Source organism: Mandrillus leucophaeus, unplaced genomic scaffold, assembly GCF_000951045.1.
Source record: "Mandrillus leucophaeus isolate KB7577 unplaced genomic scaffold, Mleu.le_1.0 Scaffold93, whole genome shotgun sequence".
Lineage (NCBI taxonomy): Eukaryota > Metazoa > Chordata > Mammalia > Primates > Cercopithecidae > Mandrillus > Mandrillus leucophaeus.
Window position 1 is genome coordinate 4,356,105 of NW_012110141.1, and position 21,694 is coordinate 4,377,798.

The 21,694-nt window shown below is 42.3% G+C and overlaps 1 protein-coding gene across 27 annotated transcripts in view; it reads right to left on the reverse strand.

Annotated features, from left to right (window-relative positions):
- Positions 1–21,694, reverse strand: part of TRPM3 (transient receptor potential cation channel, subfamily M, member 3) — a 990,741-nt gene that overhangs the window by 17,464 nt on the left and 951,583 nt on the right. For all 27 annotated transcript variants that reach the window (XM_011970184.1, XM_011970182.1, XM_011970181.1 and 24 more), the window contains 2 exons: positions 1,019–1,169; positions 703–902 (listed from right to left, as the gene is read on the reverse strand). In XM_011970184.1, coding sequence (XP_011825574.1) covers positions 703–902; positions 1,019–1,169 — 351 coding nt within the window. The remainder of the gene's footprint in view (positions 1–702; positions 903–1,018; positions 1,170–21,694) is intronic.

Consider the following 21,694-nt stretch of genomic DNA (forward strand, 5'->3'; position numbering starts at 1 on the left):
TCCCAGTGGTTCTTAATGGAGCGTGATACCCAAGGGGTATTTAGGAAATCTGCGGGAGTCACTAGTATTTAATGTGTGGAGGCTGGATATGCCAAACTTCCTGCAAGGTGCGGCACAATCCTACACAACAAGGAATTGTTCCACCTCAATGCTAATAGAACCTCCGTTTAGAAACACTGGGCTGGAAGGTGGATGGTGAAGGGTCTTCTGTTTTGTCCTCTGAGTAACAGAAAGTAGGGCTGGTCTTCTCATGAGGCGATCTAGGCACAACCCCTAAGGTTTAGGAAAATGTTTAAGATCAGCAAAAAATTATAGGTCCAGAAATTATTGCTTAAATTATATATAATGTGGCCTTGGGTGGCATATTAATATGGTTGATGTATTTTGGGTTGAGATCTCTGGAAAGCAAGAAACTTAGAACATATGAAGGTGCTAAAACAGCCCTGTTGGAGACTGATTGTCTCTCTCTCAGAAAGACATGAGGCTAAGAGTGCTCAGTTTCAGCCTCTACCATCTTCTTTCTGACATTATTTCTCATTCAAGCCAATTCCCTTATCCCCCAGTCCTCTCCAAGTCTTCACAGCTGTCTGCAACCTGCAGGAGGCGGGAGGAACTAGGTGGCCATGTGATCCTGCATGATTGCCTATAGGAAGTGGTAGGGATTTCTGAAATGTGGCGGCTGGGCTGTCGCTTGAAGCTTACTCAGGCCGTAGTCCCTTTCATCCGGGTCGCTCTCGTGTTTCCTCCATCGGCAGCACAGGTGCTGGAATATCATGGTCATGTGGCTGAAGATGATCAGGGGTGGGGGCAGAACTGGTCTTTCATGGAAAGTCATGATGAGCTGATACCTCTGAAACTTCCACACTTGGTTGGATATCGATTTTACTTCAAAAAATGTGTTGCTAAAATAGAGACCAAAGATAATCAAGTGAGAAAAACCCGCTGTTTTCTGAAGCATCGACTCCCCTTCACCCCTGCTGTCCTCGTCCATCCCATGTGCTCCGAAGGATCCACTTACTTAAAGACAGCAATGAGGAGGTTGACCAGCAAGATGTTTGCCACTAAGAGGTAGCAGGCCATGATGGCCGGCACGATCCAAGCTCCTGTCTTGCAGGGAGGCAGCTGGATTATTTTACCATCCTCTCGGGTCTCATTCTGTCCACAGGGAGCTGGAGGGAGCAACACAGGCAAGAAATGAGAAACTGGCAATTTGAGTTAGAAAAAAAAAAAAGAAGAAGATGGATTTGTATGAGGGTTTTAGATGGAAGAAATATATAGCCATCTCAAACAGAAAAAAGTTCCAAACAAGCCAAAATTGAAAAATGAGAACTTCATTAATATCTCGAGGAGCTGCTACTCTGGCAGTGCGGGGCCTCGGTTCCACTGTCTCCCCAAGTTATCAGCTGACCAGAAGAGGGGGGTGGAGCCACCTGCTTGCTCACCCTGCCCTAGGCCCCCACACTGGGTGAGTGGCACTTGGTACTCCTTCTGAAGCCTGGTGAGGACTTTTCTTGGGTGTGCCCAAGGAGAAGAGAGTCCCACCACTGGCAAGTTACTTTCAAAATGTGCTGTAGAGGCTGTCAGCCCGACAGCTGTAAGAGCAGCAGCATCTTGGGGCTATTGATCGGGAATTAACACCAGGGCAGCTGTTAATTGCTGCAAGAAACAACCTGGGAGCTCCAGCTAACGATTTGCTGTCTCGGTACAGAAGGAACAACACAGGGCAGTGCCTTGGGAAGTAGTTAGAGGGCTTGTCGCTCTCTGCTCCTGATGGATGGGATTTCACTAGGAGGGCAATGGGGGGTGATGGGCCGCGATCGTGGAGCTCACAGCCACCCCCGTTCTTCCAGCAGCATTTCCATTCGAAAAGTGTGCTTTTCAGGGCACAGGAAACAAAATCCAACTGCAGTGAATAAATGGGCAAATGGGGGAGAAAAAAGCCTGGAGGTGGGGGTGAGGAGGAAGGTGATATGTGGGATTGGCTGAGTGTGAGTAATGTGCTAATGAGGCCTGCTTGGAATTTCCGGGTAAATGCAAGAAAAAAAAAAATCCCTGACAAAGCTTCTTAGTGCTGCACAATGTGGCTCAGGGAGCCAGATGATGCCGTGAGGTGCCAGGCATGAGTGAGGTAGCCCTCCTCACCAGCCTCCTATAATAGCTTTAGAACACGGCTCTTTGCATCTACCTGTAAAAGGGGGTGGGGGGGAGTGGGAGGAGCACCAAGAGGTCTCAGCAGTTGCCAGAGGCTGCTTTTGATGATCTGCCAGGAAGATTTGAAAAGTTGACCCAGAATCTACTCGGCTGGAGTACCTGGCAAGAGGCGTCCGTTCCTTTCTCAAGAGTTTCCGTTGCTAGGCTGCACATTCTGCAGCGATTCTCAACCCTGGCTGCCCTGGGGATCACCTGGGGAGCTCTAAAAAATACCAATGCCCAGCTTGGCTCCAGACAATTGAATCAGAATCCCTGAGGGTGCCCCAGGCATCAGCATTTCTTTTTAAAACTTTCTAGGTAATTCTCAGTTGCCATGAAAGTTGAGCCCACTGAGCTAGAATTAGGCTGGAAAAATTACGTAATTTTTGACATGCTCTGAGGCCCAAAATGCATCTTCTCAGCCTATGAGGATTTTAATAACATTAGGACACCAAGACCTGGTTTTTTATGGCCAAGAAAAGAGGACCAAAGTGCTTCCTTTGGTTCTGCCTGCCAAGATGATTGGATGCAGAATCAGGCATTTTTGAGGAGCAAGAATCTTGTTTTATTATAGCAGTTGTGCCACTAAACACCCAAGACAGCCCTGTAAGAGGTCCTGATCATTTCCACCCTCAGAAGGAAAACTTAGCAACGAAGGCCCCCTGGCTTCGGCATGAAGTCAAACTCTGAGAGTGCCTGGCCCTGGGCGATGTCATGCCACCCCCCACCTCTCCTTCTGAGCACAAACTGGACTGAGCTTCCTGCAGTTCCTAGAAATGCCATGCGCTTTCTTACTTCCTGATTTTGAGCCATGCTGCTTCTGGGCTTCTAAAAGACCCCTCTGCTACCTTGTTCCCATTCCCATGCTTCACCTGGGTGAATCCTGCTCATTCTTTAGTGCTCACCTGGCTTTCCAAAGCCCACCCAGCCCCCTTGCTGCCCCATCCAGCAAGGACTTGGGTAGGTATCTTCCTTACAATCCCAGAGCACCCTCTGCCTGCCCTTTTGGGGGTCTCTCACACTGTATCACCATTGCCAGTTTACTTGTCTGTATTCCACACAAGATTCCTGGTGGAAAGTTGCTCCTCAAGATTTCCCATCACCTGGCTCAGTGCATACACACAGCACATCCACGTGCACCTGTACAGGACAAATGTTGCATAAATACAGGAGATCATGGGGACACAGTCTTGTTGTTGGACACCAACAGACATTTCCCACACCTCCGCAGGCCTACTTGTGATGCATAGTTCTAGCTCTGAGGGGTCATTAGCTCCTTTCTTAGGTTCTTTCCAGAAATCCTGCCCTCAGCTTGGCAAGGAATCTTCTTACACTCAACCAGACTTCAGCGTTTCTGCTACCCACTTGGCCACAGGCCTCATGGAATCATTGCTTTGTTTTTCTCTCCTCTGAGAAGCTTCTCGCACCTACTCTACCCACTTCCTCCCAGCCTAACAGTCTGGTAGTCTGGTCACTCCTCTATTCTGCCCTTTCCTCTGGTTCCTCCTGAGATCTCTATGTAGACGCCAACAAAGAGTAGAAATAACTGCTTGGGGTTAAGTTAGAGAACTTACACGATTTTTACAAATGTGGTCCCTGATCTTCATTTCTTGACTCCATTCTGAGAGAAGGTAAAATAAACTCGTGAGAGGCAGAGCTCATTTCTTTTGTTCTTTTTGATCCTATATTGAAAGAAGGCCATGAAGACACTTCCTCCACTTGGCCCCTCTGCCCAGCTGAGAGAGGAAACAAGGAACAGTAGGTGCTTGCTTGTTTCAAGTGGTCCACGTGCATTTCCATGGGCTTTAAGAAAGTGCCATCAACATATTTCCAGGTCTTTACTGAGTTCCTCTGCTTGGTTCCTCAAAGGCCCTCACTAATTAAAATATTAGACCAGCTTAATATCTTTTTTTTTTTTTTTTTTTTAACATTAGGTACCTTCCTGAGAAACTTAATATCTTTATTGAAGATTTGATTTGATGTCAACAAATCAAATCTTGGATTTGATTTGTTTGGCGCTGGGAGCCTCCTTCCAATCTTTTGAGTATTAATTTATTCCAACTTCCCCCACCTTTTATTCATCCTGCTTTAACAGAGGTAGTATTAATTTAGTGGTTAGGAACATGTATTATAATCAGGCAGACCAGAGTTCAAACCCCAACTCTGGTGGGGTGCAGTGGCTCATGCCTGTAATCCCAGAGCTTTGGGAGGTCGAGATGGGGGATCACCTGAGGTCAGGAGTTCGAGATCAGCCTGGTCAACATGGCAAAACCCTGTCTCTATTAAAAATACAAAAATTAGTCAGGCATGGTGGCGCACACCTGTAGTCCCAGCTACTTGAGAGGCTGAGGCAGGAGAATTGCTTGAACCTTGAATGTGGAGGTTGCAGTGAACTGAGATTGTGTCACTGGACTCCAGCCTGGGTGACACAGCAAGACCCTGTCTCAAAACAAAAACTCCCCCAAAACCTTGACTCTGCCATTTTCAAATGATCCAACTTTAGCTTTGTCCATAAACTTCAGCTTCCTCATCTGTGAAATGGGAGTAATAATAGTATATTACTGTCAAGTAATGTACTGTCAAGATCATTACACAAGATAATGCATGCGAAGTATGTGGTTCAGTATCTAGAACATAGCACTCAATGAACATTAGCTGATGTCATCATTAGTATTGTTGTTTCTGTAATTGATAGACTTTGAGCTTCTCAGTTAGGAACTATGTTTTATTCCTCTTTGTTTTGCAATCACTAAGAATAGTACTTACTCTACAAACATGTATTGAGTGGTTATAATATGCAGAATACAGGGTATATTGGGAATTAGATGCTTCCTGTTGTTAAAGAACTCGCAATTTAGTAGAGACATAGAAAGGGAACAAAACATTGCATTATTGTGTGATATGAGCTTGGATGGGGGTTCTGAGGAAACACTCACGTTTGAACTGCTATAGTCCCTCTAGCCTGGCCATACAGAGCAGTCTGGTAATCAGGACCAGCCTGAGGAACATCATCTAGGTTCTACAGCAATAGGGGTAATGTAAATGAATTAGATGATCCTTGTTACCATGACAATGACAGTAAAAATGAATAAGAAACAGCCTTCATTTGGTAATATCAGCAAAGAAACAGTGAGCATCATATGCAGCAGTTAATGCAAAATGTTGTTCTGTAATGGTTTCTAATGATGTCCTTGTTCTGGGTAGTTACCTGCCCTAGAAAGTGCTATGACTCAAACTTACAGATGTCTACCACTGATGAAGATGAACTGGTGCCTTAAAGCCCTGACAAGCAGCAGATTCCAGGGTGGGGAATAAATTATCTGGATTGTCATATGGCACCAACCATTATCTGGAGATTTATATTCCCAGGGAAATGCCCCAGGAACATGCACCCAAGATGGCATATGGGTGGATGTTTAGGGAATGTGGGCTGGTGACTTCCCCGGGCCTCCTCCTTCCCTGATTTTGGGACCTGACATTTGGGTGACTTTTCTCTCAATCCTTTTGCAAGAGGCAAATGCATGGTCAGTACCACCTCCATACCAAGTGGCATGTTGTCACCTCCCTCTTTCATGGTGACAGTCAGTACAGTGTCCCTCTAGTGGATACTGGCTGGTTCCACCTGCCCAGTGTATATTTCCCCATCTTAGTTTCCATTTGTGAAACCACCCCTTGTCCACTCTGTCCATGAAGTATGGGTGAAAGGAACTTCAATGCCAAATCTAGGAGAAGATTAATCAGTGTGTTTTATCCCGATTGCAGTGATTGGTTCAGGGATGGACATATGTGACACACACCTGATCAATCAGCTCAATAAGCATCAGCCTTGGAACTTTTGCTGAAACTAGTATAAAAGAGAAGTTATCTTTTCACAATACAATGTAACGCTACCAAGTAGAGAAGGCCTGCCTAAGAGTGACTCCATCACAGAAAACAGAAACTGATTCCTGGCTCAGCCATGCCTAAAACCAGCCTTCTACAGTCACACAAACCATGAGATTCTTTTTTTTTCTTAAGTAAATTTCAGTTGGGTTTCTGTCACTTGCAATTAGTCTTGACTGATATGATTACCCGCACCTCTAGCCCCTGTCCACAAGCCAGTAATAAGAGATGTTCATATTTTGGGTGCCTCATTCCTGAGAGACTGCATTTGGAGTCTTGAAATGGCATGGAAAGATTGGAAGGAGCAACATGGGATGTAAAACCTGATCTGATACCAAGGTTAAATTATTGCCAGGAGCCAGAGGCCATGCTCTCCCCTTCTTCCCCAAAGTATAAAATAAGGGGCCTATACTGATAAAGCTCAAATTTTGTCCAACGGGGATCTTTGACTCAGAAACTAATGACACAGATTAGACCTATTATCAAACCTGTAGGATTAATGCAGCTGGGAAACTTTGGCCAAGCACCTGGCCAAAGTTAAAGTGAAGAAAACTTATTCTAGAAGCTGGTCATAGCTTAAGATGAAGTCATAGGGGCCTCAAGGTGACGTGCAGGTACAGAGTGGGAAGGCTACATCTATGCAGCAGTGGCAAATTAGGAGGGATCAAACATTTGGAGATTCAGATTCTCTGTGGTTTACTTATGGGGGTCACATTGACCCATCACGTGGCAGAAGCCCGGAAGTGCTATTTCTGCTAACTATGCATTAATAAGTAGAAATGGATGATTGGGCTCTGGAACAAATTAATAGGTTGTTCAAGTAGAATCCTGCCAGAGCACATGGATGATAGTAAGAAAGCCCTCCCTATATATGTTGTGGAGGCTTTGGAGCACAGTCTTCCAATGGTTGAAATGTTTTTCATACATAAACTTTTATAATAACAAGTCAATGACATCCCTTACTGGAATACAAGCCACACATGGCAAGATTTTTGTCTCTTTTGTTCACTAAACAACCTCTAGAATACTGCCTGGCACGTACTAGGTGCTCAATAAACATTTGCTGAATGCCTGCAGACATGGATATCACACACTGCACATGTGACCTGCAATGTCAGGCATTTCTATGAGTTACAGCTCCTCTATTTCACTGGGTGTCTATTTTCCTATTTATGTCAAGATCTCATCAAGTGTCATCATGACCTGTCATTATAGGGTGGCTCCTGTGACAGCAAAAAACTGACAGAGGGAAAAAATAGATTTTTTGGTTTTTGGCTTTTGGTAATCACCAAGGGTAAAGCAATAGGTTTGGTCTTTGACAAAGGCTATAGAAAATCTCCCTCTAGACGCTGTTGTGTAAATCTCCATGGCAAACCAACAATACCCCATCTTGCATCCATGACAGACATTGCCAATTAATCTTGATGTTTTTTCCCTCTAAGCCAAGATATGACCTTGGAAACCTTCTCAAGACAAAACTCCTGAAAGCACACCAACCGACTGAAATTGACGCAAGAGAAGGGACCTTCCTCTTAGCCCCTGTAGAAATGGGAATGTGAGGTCCGGGGTGAAAGATCGGTGATGTTCTTCTTTTCAGGATCCTCCTCAAACCTGCCCTATACCACCTCACAGTTGCCCAGGAACCAAAAAGGGTCAGAATAGGACATCCTGCTTATTTCAGACACTGATACTTGTGACGAGGGACCATCCTGAGAGGGCTATGGAATTCCCCCACATACATCCTGGACCTGAGGACCCTGTCCCCTGCCTATTTTAAAAGATAGCTTTAAAAATGGTGCTTTCTCAGAAAATCCTGGTCCTAGTTTTTTCCTTATTTGGGATCATCAAAAGTGATGGAGAGTGGAGATTTGAGAATAAACATCCGTGGAAAGCATAATATGTGGCAATCTCCATGCTGGGCACATTACATTGGCCATTGTATTTCATCTTCTTACCAGCTCTGTAAGACATGCATTGTCCTTGTTTTACAGTTGAGGAAACACGTATCGAGGGGTGAAATGCCTTACCCAAGACCACACAGCTAATAGTGGGGTAATGCCAGAACCATTCCATCTATCCAAAAAATATTGAGTTCCTGCTAATGTGCCAGTGGCAACTGGCAGTGAAGATACAATTACAAATAAAGCAGAAATGGGCACTACCCTCTGTCTGACCCTAAAGTCTATATGTACTCTGCTGTACCTCACATGGCCTTGCCAATGTTATATTAGTGACCACCTATTGCAGGCTTAAATGGAAGGCCCTGTGCTACGAGCTTTACTTTTATCACCTCATTTTAATCTTTAGTATATTTTGACATGATAGGTCTAATGTTTCCCATTTTACATATGAAGTAGGGAGGCTCAGAAAGCTTCAGAGTCCCTGTCAGGTATCTCAGAGCCAGGAAGAACAAAATCAGGATGTCTACAAAAGCCTGGTGAGCTACTAAGTCCCTTTTCTTGGTGCCTCTGAAGAAAGAGCCAACATGGGATTGAGAGGAATCTCTCAATTATGAACAAATGTAGAAACAGTTCATTAGACATTGATTGTTCTTGTCCCCATCAACATGAATAACTTGGCCTGAGCTGTTCAGATGAAGTCCAAGTGCACAGAACAGTTTAAAAGTTCAGACGGTAGAGAGAGAAATTAGGTTCCAGTGAGAGGTAAATTAGGTTCCAGTGAGAGGTATCGGGTGCACTCACCTCCACCCCAAAGATTAAGACACTTGCCCTTTTGGTTTCATCCTATAATATGCAGGGAGAAGAATTTATTTAATGTGCACACCATCTTGTTTCTAAAATGTCAGAGAAATTTAAAATGGAACACCAACCGATGTTTGATATAATCAGAGTCACCCTTAAAAATATGGCAAAAAAGGAGTATTTCTTGAAGAATGCCCCTTCCTCTCCTGTCTGAAGAAATGTTTCAAAAGCTCAGTCCAAATCACAGGCAATGGAATAAAGAGCTTAGTTGAGTATCTGACTACATTTATCCTATTTTTTTTTAAAGAAAGGATTTTCAGCTAAAAATCCATCTTGAAAAGATAACGAGACAAAGAGGATTTCTCCACCTCCTTTTGAAAATCTATACAGTTCACTATGGAGGATTTAGAATGCCATTAGCACAGCTGCTGTGGCTTACTGGGAGGACGAATTTGATTGAGATAATGCTGCTCTTTGGCCTTTTCCTGACACGTTTCCCTTGGCAAGACAACCGGAGATGCCTCCCTTTGCATGGCTACATCTTTCTAGAAGTTTCCTTATCTGAGGGTCTTTGATTGTGGTGGGTCCAGGTAGAGGTTTTCTCTGTGGAAACATGAGGCTCTTTCTATTGCTTTTGGTAAGTGACTGCCAATATCCTCTTGTAATGGACAGGAAGAGCAGAGGTCACTGAAAATCAGGCAAGCCCAACTTTCTAGAGTCAAAAGCACCATCTACTAGCATCCCCTTTTACTTCTTTTGTGGCTTAAGTTTTTTCTCTTCACCTAACCCAAACACTAGGTAAGATGCTAACTGATAATGACATGGCACAAAGGCAGCCACTGGAAATTGATGGGAGGCCTTGGTTTTTCCATCCATGAATGAATGGAGTTGGGCTATTGATATTCCTTGCAGCGCAACAGACACACAGCTTGGGAAGTCCAAGAGGGCTTTAGGACACAGAAGCAGGGCATTAAATAGCACGGAACTAAATAGTAAGTGATGATGCTGTCAAGCTTCTTTCCATCTTCGTGACGCCATCAGAGAGAAAGTGTCAGTTTAAGCATACTATTTCTTTAACACTTCCTTAATGTTTGCGAAATTCCCTTTTTAGGAAAGGCTGAGCTCAAGCATCTGGTAGAATTTCACAACAATGTAGGGTTTTTCATTCTGTTTATTTTGTGGTTATCTTCTATTTATGTCAAATGATACTGATTTTCAACTTGTGACCATAAATCTTTAAAAATAAATTAAGTTTTTTAAAAATGAGCCAATTTAACTAAAAATATTTAAGAGTAGAACAAAGGTTACAAACTAGTGAATGGGGGTATGTGGTTGACTGAAGTTTGGGAAATGCTGGATTAGATTATCTCTAAACTCCATCTATTCCTGGCATTTTGTCACTCCATGATTCCAGGAAAAGGAGCAAAAGACTTGAATATGCCCCAAACTGAATCATCTATCCCAGGAGCCAACTATAGACCACTTGTAGAACCTTAATCTTTTTATTCCTGGCAGAAAAGCAAACTAGCTCCCACTGCATTAAATGGAACTCAGCCCCCACCTGGGGAAAAAAGGGGACCAATGATATAGCCTCCAACTCTTCAGGGCCATCTTGGCTTGTGGTCTATCTGCTACTTGCACACAGTTTCCGCTTTGAGCTATTCAGAACCCACTATTAAGTTGAATGTCTCATTTTTTAATCCAGTAAGTTAGCAGGATGCCACAAATCTAGGAATATTGTGTGTGTGTTGGTGGGGCAGCGGGGAGGTATGGGGGAAAGAGTGTCCTGGGGGAGAAGTGGGGAGAATTCAATTCCCTCTGTTATTTGGTTCCATGTTATTCCTATACTATATATCTAGCTTTACCTGGAAACAAAAATTATCATTTATTTGAAAAGAGCTTCTAAATTCCAACCTTAGTATTTCATTATTTTGCATCAGGAATTCATATCAAAAAGATTTTATGCAAATTTTTCTGGGAAAGAATATATATCTCAACTAGCCTATTGTACATGCCAGTGGGTTTGCTGCCATGATTAGGAGATCCATTGCATTAACAGCCCCAATTTCTCTCTCCTCCCTGGATCCATACTGCTTTGTCATGTGATGTTAGAATTTCTATCACTAAACAGGTGGGATCTCTTTCCTCACCCCTTGATTCTGAGTTTGGCCATGTGGTTTGCTTTGGTGAGTGGAACGTTAGCAAATGTGACCCACACAGAACCTTGGAAAATCCCTTAATGTTTCTGTTTCCACTTTTTTGCTTCTGCCATTACCGTAAGAGACATGTGTGAGCTAGCCTGTTGTAGAATGAAACACAGGGAACCTCTGCTTCCAGCTGCTTCTGTTGTCTGAGCTGAGGCTGTTCTGGAGGAGGTGATAGCCAGCTGACCTCCTGGCATGTGTTTGAGCCCAGCCCAGACCAGAAGAACCATGCAGCCAACTCTGTCTTGTGAGCTCAATACATGCTTATGGCGTTAAGTTCCTGAATTCTAAGGTAGTTTTTCCTACAGCATTTTTGTGCTGATAAATACCTAATACACAAGTTAAATTTCCCTTGCCCTGCTCACAGCTGGAAGAGGCAGCCCTGCATCCTTCAGGCTGACAAAGTCCTTTCCTCATTTCTTCACTTCCCCTTTCACCCAATTCAGGCTACAGATGATTGGAGCAGATCCCACCATTGACCAAGAAGGACTGAGTTCACTGAAATGACCAGTGACTAATCGGACTCTTTGTCTTTAGAAATAAAACAGAAGTGCAGAGACTTAAGTTAGATAATGGCAAATACTTAAAGATCATATAGAGCCAGACCTCACTGGGTCATGTAAAGCAAGCCATATGAGAGAGGAATGGGAGAGGAAGGGAGAACGGAAATGGGAGAGAGAGTAAGAGAGGAGGAGAGAGATGATTGATTGATTATTGATTGAGGCAGGAGAGAAGTAGAGAGAAAAGCAGAGTGTGGTCATGTCTTCTGATTCTGACTTTCCAAAACCACTTCTGGTTTTGTTCCCAGTCAGCTCACGCATGTTATGCTCTGCTTCCTGTCTTTGAATGCCTCTGCGGTTTTCCCTTAGACACTTATAGTCAGTCTTTATTGAACCTACTTTGTGTAGTTTTGTTTTCTTACGATCAACATTTTTCTCTGGTTGAGAACATAGTCGTTAAGACTTTAGAAGGAACCAGTTTCCTTGCCTAGTAGTTTCATCAGAGAAGGGAGGGGCTGTGAGAAGGGAGAGGGAAGCTCTGAGAAGGGTTAGAAGAATGGAAATAATTGTGTTTAACTCACAGTTTTACTCAGGGCTTGCCTCATCATCATCACACCTTCATTTTGATATTTGCATATGCCAAATAGGATTAGATAAGCTATTTGCTTCTTCAAACCAAAACAACAAAAAAATTTCAGAGAAAAAATAAGTTACTCTTTCATATTTTTGTGTTGCTGTCCACCTACCTATAATTCATCACAACTCCCCGACCTGCAATAATACACCTTTCAAAGCAATGAGGGCAGGAGGAGGCGCCCCTTCCCCTGTAGGTGAAGGGAGCTGGAGTCTGTTCTCATCGCCTTTACCGTGGAAGGTTTTCCCTGTGGGTCCATACTACCTTAGCCTACAGGCCACACGCTAAGGAATATGCTTGTTGTTTCTGTTTAAAATGGGATTGTATTACTTCTCAGAAGCCCATACATATTTAGGGTATTAGAGTATTTGAAGAGGGAAGAGCCCTTCAAGGGGGGCTTTCTTAGGAAAAGAACCAGCAACCTGACATCAGGGCTCTCTGTGCTTGGAAGGATCAGTCCAGTGAGCCAGACTGCATGTCTGTGTGTAAACGCACATCAGGGACATGAGGCTATACCACTCCAAAGAAATAATCTATGGCTCCTGTCGACTCCCATTGGATTGTGCCTGAGGGGTTATATGATATCTACAGAAATGATCAACATGGCTCCTAATATTTGGGAATGCATATACAAGCAAACAAGTTCCTGCTGACATTATTTACAAATCCCCTGGTAAGAGACAATGCAAGAAACCCATCTGTACTTACAGCTCACGGTCCAGGCTCGAATCTCTCTGATCTGCAGGCACTCATTCCTCTCTGTGCCCTCTGGATCCCAAGCTCTGTTTACTGTTAAAACTTGAGCTTTTCATGCTTCAACTGATGCTCCTCAAACAACCAAGAATGCAGATAATAGGCAGTCCACGTTCCACTTAGAATCTAAGCAGCTTTGGGCTTTTGTGTTGTGACTATCTGTCCAACTGTATGCTGAATATGAACTGCTACGAGTATGATAAAATAGATGGGTGACAGCACACCCTTGTATTGTGGGCTAACAACATTGTTCTTTCCCAGAGCAACATTGACACATGTCAGTTGTATTGTTAAAATACAATAAATAAACATTTTCATCTTGGCAGATTTATCTGGTTTTATTTTATTCTTTGAGAAGGAGTTTTGCTCTTGTTGCCCAGGCTGGAGTGCAATGTCGCAATCTCAGCTCACTGCAACCTCCATCTCCTGGGTTCAAGTGACTCTCCTGCCTAAGCCTCCCGAGTAGCTGGGATTACAGGCACATGCCACCATGCCTGGCTAATTTTGTATTTTTAGTAGAGATGGGGATGGGGTTTCACCGTATTAGCCAGGATGGTCTCGATCTCTTGACCAGGTGATCCACCCACCTTGGCCTCCCAAAGTGCTGGGATTACAGGCATGAGCCACTGTGCCCAGCCTAGATTTATCTGTTAAAAAATAATAAACTGAGATACCAATCATGTGAATTGGGGTGGGGGCGGGGGCGGGCCAAGAGGGAAAGGATAGGCAAGGCACTGCTGTTCATCATTTTTAAAATTATATTTTAAATAGTCACATTATCCCACATTACTAAATCATTTTGTGAAGTCACTAGACACAAGGTACTAACCTTGGGTAGGTTCAGATTGAGACTTAGATCTGACATTTGCCATTTATGTCCTATGGGTAAGTCCTTTGATATATCTGAGCCTCAGTGTCCTCATTTCTAATCCTGACCTAATGATGATAATAGAAATAGTGTTAATAACAGTGATGATGACACATTTTCAGCTTCTCTCATCATTCATTCAACAGGTATTTATGGAGCCCCTACTGTGTACCAGGCACTTTTCTAAGTGCTCGGGATACACCAGCGAGCAAAACATCAAAGATCCCTGCCCCGAGACTATCTATAGTGGGGAAGGGATGGTGGTGGTGATAGTGGATGGACAGAAAAGAAACAACAGCATAATAGATAAATAAGCTAAGCAGGCTGTCAGGAGGTGATAAATGCTGTGGGAGAAAGTACAGAACACAGGGTAGGAAGATCAGGTGTGATGTGGGAGGTCCGCGGATGATGCTGGTGGTGGGAAGCCACATCGAGAGGGCAAGATTTGAACAAAGACTCCAACCTCAGATGAGGGAGTTGGATAAGAGGCTGTCTGGGGAAAGGATGCTCTAAGCACCAAGCACTGCTTGGCCCAGGGGTGGATGCGGGTCGGCTGCATTCTGTGAACACAAGAAGGTCCCCAGTCTGGAGTAACGCCGGAGAGTAGCTGGAGAAGAGGAAAGAATACCGAGGGGTGGGAGCAGGAAAAGCAGCATGTGGGGACTGTGGAAGGACCTCAGAGGATCAAATCAAGCTCCAAGGCAAGGATATAAACTTATAACAGTAAGGCATTATTATTTATTATAATCCTTTATTGGATTTATTAAAGAAACAGAGTAATTGCTCCTCATCCATTCCACTTCTGGCCTGATGGTTTCTCATCTACTAAGTAAACCCTCTCTTCATTATTTCTATTTTCCCCACCAGATCCTCAATGCCCTTACATGAAATAGGGAACGGCCCTGCTGTACTTAGGTGAGAGATCTGAAGACAGCTGAATGTTGGTGCTGTGCAGTCTGCAACAGAGACTCTCAGCCTCCTTTCTGTGTCCACCTACTGTAAGAAATGGAGGGCAAAGGAAAATGCGTGCCAGGGAGGGGTCAGATTTCCTCTCAATCCCACCCACATACACAGCTGCCCTGCCTTTATTGGCCAAACAGCAGTCTGCCAAGAGAAAGTTGATTTCTAATCTGGTTTGAGCAAAACCAACCTTTAGAGGTAGATGAAAACCTCGCAGTATGAGGTTTGGGAGCAGGAACAAGGTTCTTATTGATGACATCAGGGCAGAAACCCAGCTTTTCTCACTGCAGCTAAACTTCTTAGTGGTTGCTGCTTAGCTCACACTGTTCACTGCACCTGCTGTGTCAAAGAACAATAAGCTTGGATGCAGGAAAAATCCTTCTGTTCCTTAAGCTCCTTAAACTTGTTCCAGGCGAGAAACCCAAACTGAAGCTATAGCCAGAGGTTAACCCGAACAATTTTATGGACGGTTTCACTCAGCAATGATACCCATCATAAAGTACGTAAAGAGAAAGGGTAGATTTAAATTCTCATTTTCAGTATTCCTGAAGACAGGAAGGTTGCTACTTTGAAGGTGGCTTACAGAAAATCTGTATTTTTCTTTTATGTCTGGAAACGTGCACATGCTCATACACAGCAAAGATCAACTAAGTTGATAATATTCATTAGAGTACTTGAAAATTAGATGGCTTCACTTTGCCAACACATAAACTGTCCAGAGGACAAACCGGTGACATGTCAAATCTAACCTACACTTTAAAAAAAAATATATGGCCATCACATTTTTAATAAGCAAATGCTTCATGCAGTGCCACTCTAAACAATGCTATGTGAATGGCATTTCCGTTGGCCAAGTTGGTCTGAATAGACCTGTGGGAAAATCCTAAAACTAAACCGCAAGCCGTATAAACATTGGCTAGTTTCTGGATCCTACATAGAAAGAAAACAAGTTGGGCTTTTTCCACTTATATCCCTTGTCGAATTGTGAAACAAAAACTGTTTGCTGGGCTCTGATAGACAAGTATTCGTCGGGGTATTTACAGACTTAGGGAGTTTATAAAAGAATGTTCTGTCTTCCTTTCTCTACATCTTGTGCAACTATTTAGTAAAAAGGGGACAGTTAATATTCACGCTTTGTGCTGCATTCTCAATGATCATACAAATATACACATACACACACACGAGAGAGAGAGAGGAGAGAGATGAGAGAGAAAGAAAGACAGGAGAGTGGAGAGCTAAAAGAAGGCAATGGGGGTCAAGTCCAGCTTGAATACTAAGTTAAGCTAACAAGATATAAGGGAGTAGCCTCATGCCTGAATTGGATACATGAACTGACTACAATAAAATATATGTGAAAGATGCAATTCTACTTAAGGTGTCTAGTGGAATAAAAGTGATAATTGTTCACTGGGGCCACAATAGGACATGCCAACATGCGCAGACACAAGGCAAATGGCTGAGATTTTTTTCTATAATCTTCAGATAGGGTTAACATGGATCTGATATAACAAATTTCAAGCCCAAGCACAGCAAGCATTTATAACTATCTAGCAAACAAATCTGGTTGCAACCATCCTAGAGATGCACACATCAGATTCTATGCCAGGCGCTTTCATATACAATATTTGATCATTACAACAAACACCTTTTTAAAAAGGTATTAAGGTTATAGAGGTGATCATTAAGACAAAATGGCATAAACCCTACAGGAAACACTGTATTCATTTGTTTTTCAAAATTTTTGTTTCATAGACACTTATTAAACACTTGCTATACCCCAGGCATTATTCTATATGCTTTGTAAATTTCAACTCATAAAGAATACAAAGTAGGTACTATTATTATGGCCATTTTACAGATGAGTAAATTGAAACACAAATAGGCAAGTAACTTGCACAATGACACACAGCTAGTAAGAGGCAGAGCCTGCATTCAAACTAGGATTCCATCATCTTAGCCACTACCTTGTGCTATTTCTCAAGGTGTGAAAGCTATTTTAAAAGCAGGAGGATTTGCATGCCCAGATATCTGCATTTAGACTTTCCTTGTGTTCCATCCTTTTGTCTGGGTCAGTGGCTCTCAACTGGTGACATCCATAAGTATTAATCCTTCCATGTTATAAAGACTTTTGAGGGCAAGTATGGCTGTAAAGCGAGTTTGGCTAACATACTTGCTTTGGCACCACATCTATGTAGATAATACACTTAATGTAAATGGAATCCTTATCCCCATAAATACAATGAAAGAAACGAAAAAGCCCAGTCTTCATTTAACTATTGTCCAATAATTCCTTTGTAAATGAGTAAACCGATACTCTTTGGAAGGGACATAACCAATTTCAGGCTAGGAAGTATTTATATTGTGTTGGATGAGGTGATTCATTCCACAGCCTCAAACACTCAATGTAAGCCCTCTTCAGGTCTTGTTTATTCTGCATCTGTTTTTAATCCATGGAAACAGAGACCTCTCCATTTCACTAGACAGCATAGATGGACTCAAGAATAAGCAGTCTGTTTAGGCATAGCTATGTGCACCTAACTTGACTGATAGTTTTATTTAGCATAGTAGGGTAGGGTTTGCAGTAGGAGTCTGTTGAGAAGAGGTTAAGGACAAGCATAAAATAAGACTTATACAAGCAATGAACAAAGCGAAATCTTGTTTTGCTGTATGTCATGAAGAATAGCTTATTATTTCACGTGACTAGGTGATTGAAGGAACTAGTTATATTGATGGTTGCCATGGATATGCACAGCTCTAACTGGTCCCAGATTATAATAGGAACCAGAGACGATGAGTTTAGGATTAGCAGGCAAAGGGATCTGGCTTTATCAACTGAGGTAGAAGTCTGTGTGTCAGCATCTGAGATCAATCAGGATGTCCACATCTGTCTAGTTTGTACTTAGTAAAACAAAAAAAGATGTTCACAATCACATTTGTGGGTTTCAAAATCCAAGAGATGAATTTGCGTTCATAGAATACTAATAACAATGTCAGGTTTACAGGGCCAGGTGGGTAAAGCAGGGCCAACAATATCTGCCTTGCAATGTTCTTTTCATTTAATTGATATATGTATATTTATATAAATACAAAAATGTAAAAAGTATTTAAAATATATATTTTTCATTGCTTCTGCCTTGCTTAGGTCTGTCTCCTGTCTAAGTTATGTTTCCATGGAACAGACTCCAACCATTGATCCAGGAGCAATAGTTCATGGGACTTAACCTACTCTATTTTAATATTTAAAGCGATTAATTTAAGGTTACTTCCATTTTTGTGTGCATGTGTGCATAAGTCTGAAATATTTAGTGCTCAAGATTGGAGTTGCTTTCGATTTTGGGACTCCGTATTTGTGTAGAATCTTCTTGCTGGGCAATCCATCACTAGCCTAACTTAAGACATTTACACATGTAAAAATAATGGAGCTGCATTAAAAAAATCTACAATTCAGATTTTCTTTTCTTTTTTTTTCTTTTTTTTTTTTTTTTTGCAAATTCAGATTCACTTGGTAGTTAGCATTAATAAAGTTTTGGGTAACATTACTAGAGTTTCCCCCCCCCCCCCCCGAAACAGAGTCTCACTTTGTCTCCCAGCCTGGAGTGCAGTGGCGTGATCTCAGCTCACTGCAACCTCTGCCTCCTGGGTTCAAGTGATTCTCCTGCCTCGGCCTCCCAAGTAGCTGGGATTACAAGTATGCACCACCATGCCCAGCTAATTTTTGTATTTTTAGTAGAGATGGTGTTTCACCATGTTGGCCAGGCTGGTCTCAAACTCCTGACCTCAACTGATCAGCCTGCCTCGGCCTCCCAGAAAGTGTTGGGATTACAGGCATAAGCCACTGCTTCTGGCCTTAGATATTTTAAAAGTAAATCTGCTGGTGAGCAACATTCACTATTTTTTTCTCTCTATCTGAAAGGGCCTTGGTGTGTATTAAGTAGACTGAATATCAGCTTATGATGACATGACCTCTCAACTACTGGAGAAAGTAGAATCAGGTACCAAGTGTCCATTGAATGGCCACCGAATCATTTGAGATCAGGGAGAAGCTATTCAATTGCAAATAAAATATGGTGCTTGATTCCACATATCTCCAGGATGGGAACACTTGCAATTATCTTTTATAGTCTATCTTCCAATCTTTCACATTCTTTTTCTTTCCTTTTATTCCATTGTCGTTCATTTCCTTGCTTATTTTGGAAGAGATAATGAGGTAAATTTTCTGTTCCATCTGAATAACAGTATCAGTTATTTTGAGCTGGCCAGAAAATGTCTCCCTGATGTATCTTACCAAATGGAAGCCCATAGCATCTGTTTAGAGGCTTGACAGGAAAAGTCTCTCCTCTCTAGACTAATGACCTGCAGCAAAAGCTTACCTCATTCCAAATTCTGCCATACCTACAGACACACAGGAGACAGAGAACACAGGACTCAGGCTCCGGAGCCGGCCAACATGGGTTCAAGTCTTAGCTCTGCCATTTACTAGCTGTGTAAACTTTGGCAGTTCACACAAGCTCCCTGGGCTTCAGTTTCTTCAGTTATGAATTAGGTGATAATCACAGCTACCTTAAGAGTGTTGTTGCTTAAACGAGTTGTTGCTGATGTGTGCAAAGGTTTAGCACAGCACCTGCCACATAGCACTCTGTAAATACTGACCATTTCTGCTGGAGGCCCTGTACCTTAGAGGCTCACAGTCCAGGCTTCTGAGCCAGCTGCCAGGGTTCTAAGTCCAACCCTGCCTCTCAAATAGCTGTACCTCTTAGGCAAGTTACTGATTAAGTTAAACGTGAACCATATGTACTTTCTCAGAGTAGACCATTTTTGACTTACAAAAAAGGTAGTTTCATAGGGTTCCACAGAATACACAGGTATATTCTCTGTGCTTCAGTTTCCTTGCCCATTAAACATAGGAGCAATAACCCTATCTCGTAGGATTGTTACAGGGATTAAATGAATTAGTATTCATAATACATGTGGGACAGTGCTTGATATGTAGAAAGCACTATGTAAGTATTTGCTGTTATTATTTTTATGACCCTCACATCTCTTTACTACCTGACTACCTAAATTTTTCTCAATAATAGCATGTTTATTGATCCTTCTTTTTGCTTCTGTAGAAGCAGAAAGAGGCTTCTGCTTTCTGTGTTGCCAGCAGTGTCTCTCTGCCCCTTTGAAGCCTGATTGACTTTGTCCCCTTCATTTTCTCCATGTCCACCTTGACTGTTGGCATTTGCATACTCACTAAGGACACAGTGCTTTGCATTAGCTGACAGTGGTTCCTGGACGTCTTTGTCTTCTTTACAGATTGATCCTGGAGAAAAATTCCTTAAGTTATGTTCAAATGTGGAATTTCTAATGCTTTCCTATGCTTTTTGACAAAAACAGACTTTTAACAAACTTAAATAAGTTTAGATTTGTAGAAAAGTTGCAGAGTTAGTACAGAAAATTCCTGTTCTATATATTCCTTACCCAGTCTCCATTAATGCTAAAGTCTTAAATAGCCACCTATATTTGCCAAACCTAAGAAATTTACATTCATAAGTTACTGTTTGAACATTACTATTAGCTAAACTCCAAACTTGATACAAATTTCTTTAGTTTTCCACTAAAATTCCTTTTCTCTTCCAGGATCCCACATTGTGTTTTATTATCATTCTCCTTAGTCTCCTCTGGTTGGTGACAGTTCTCCAGTCTCTCCTTATTTTTTAAGACTTTGGCACTGAGTCTTGAGGAGTACTGGTCAGACATTGTGTAGCATGTCACTCAATTTGAGTTTGTCTGATTTTTGTTTTCTTCTTATGATTAGATGGGGGTTATGGGTTTTTGGAAAAAAAATCACAAAGATGAAATGCCCTTCTTTTTATAACATGTTCTCAGCCCTAACACCTCTTTTTAATAATAACTATTTCCTACTGCTCCTTCATTCTTCTGAAGTGAAATTTATAGATGATATAATTTACCTGTACATGTAGTCATAGAAGACTCAATATAATGTCCTAATTTTAAATAAAGGGGAAATCAAAGGAACATAATTTATAATAAAATAACTATTTCAATATATAAATGTTCAGACACAACGATTCCAGAATCCATAGTGCAGTGGTCAAATGCTTACACCTAAATGAAGAACTTCCATGAATAACAGACACAAATGTAGACAGATGTGAGGCTCAAATACAATGAGGAACATTGTCTTTGGTTAGTTGATTTTCCAAAATGGCGAACAACCCATGAGAAAGTTCCAAAGCAAACAAAATACCATCTCCGTCGATTTTCATGGTGGTTTCATTCCTGGAAAAATTCACAGCTTATTAAAAACATGGGAAAATTTGTGTATTTAAATATAAAATGGAGTTAGGCTTAGATAATTATAACCAGGTTTTCACCTATGTGAATGTCTGCTGGGATAGCAGAAAGCTGTGTGAATAGAGAACAATGTTTCATTGTGGGAGTGTCCTGTGCACTGCAGGTTACACACACAGCCTGGGCTCTAACTCCTCAGTGTCAATGATGCCCCTGATCAGGGAGGGCAAGCAAAAACAATCAGGGAGGGCAAAAAAACCCTTCAATTTCCAAGGTAAAGTTTCCAAAACATGGGGGCCATGCTGCCTGTCAAGACCACCACTGTTAGAGTTCAGGTCTAATCACTTCATCTCACAGTGAAGAACTGGGCTCAGGTCCTCACAGCCAGCACATTAGGGCAAACAGCCTGGAAGCCAGGCTTGCCAGCTCCTCCACTGCAGGGTCTGGTGTTCGTTGAGCCCTCAAAAAGGGTTCCAGTAACCCTTGGATTGATGCAGAAATGTAGGTTAAATCATGCAATTCACGTCACACACACACACACACACACACACACACACACACTACCAACACCACCACGCTTGGATTGATGCAGAAATATAGGTTAAATCATGCAATTCACGTCACACACACACACACACACACACACTACCAACACCACCACCCTTGGATTGATGCAGAAATGTAGGTTAAATCATGCAATTCAT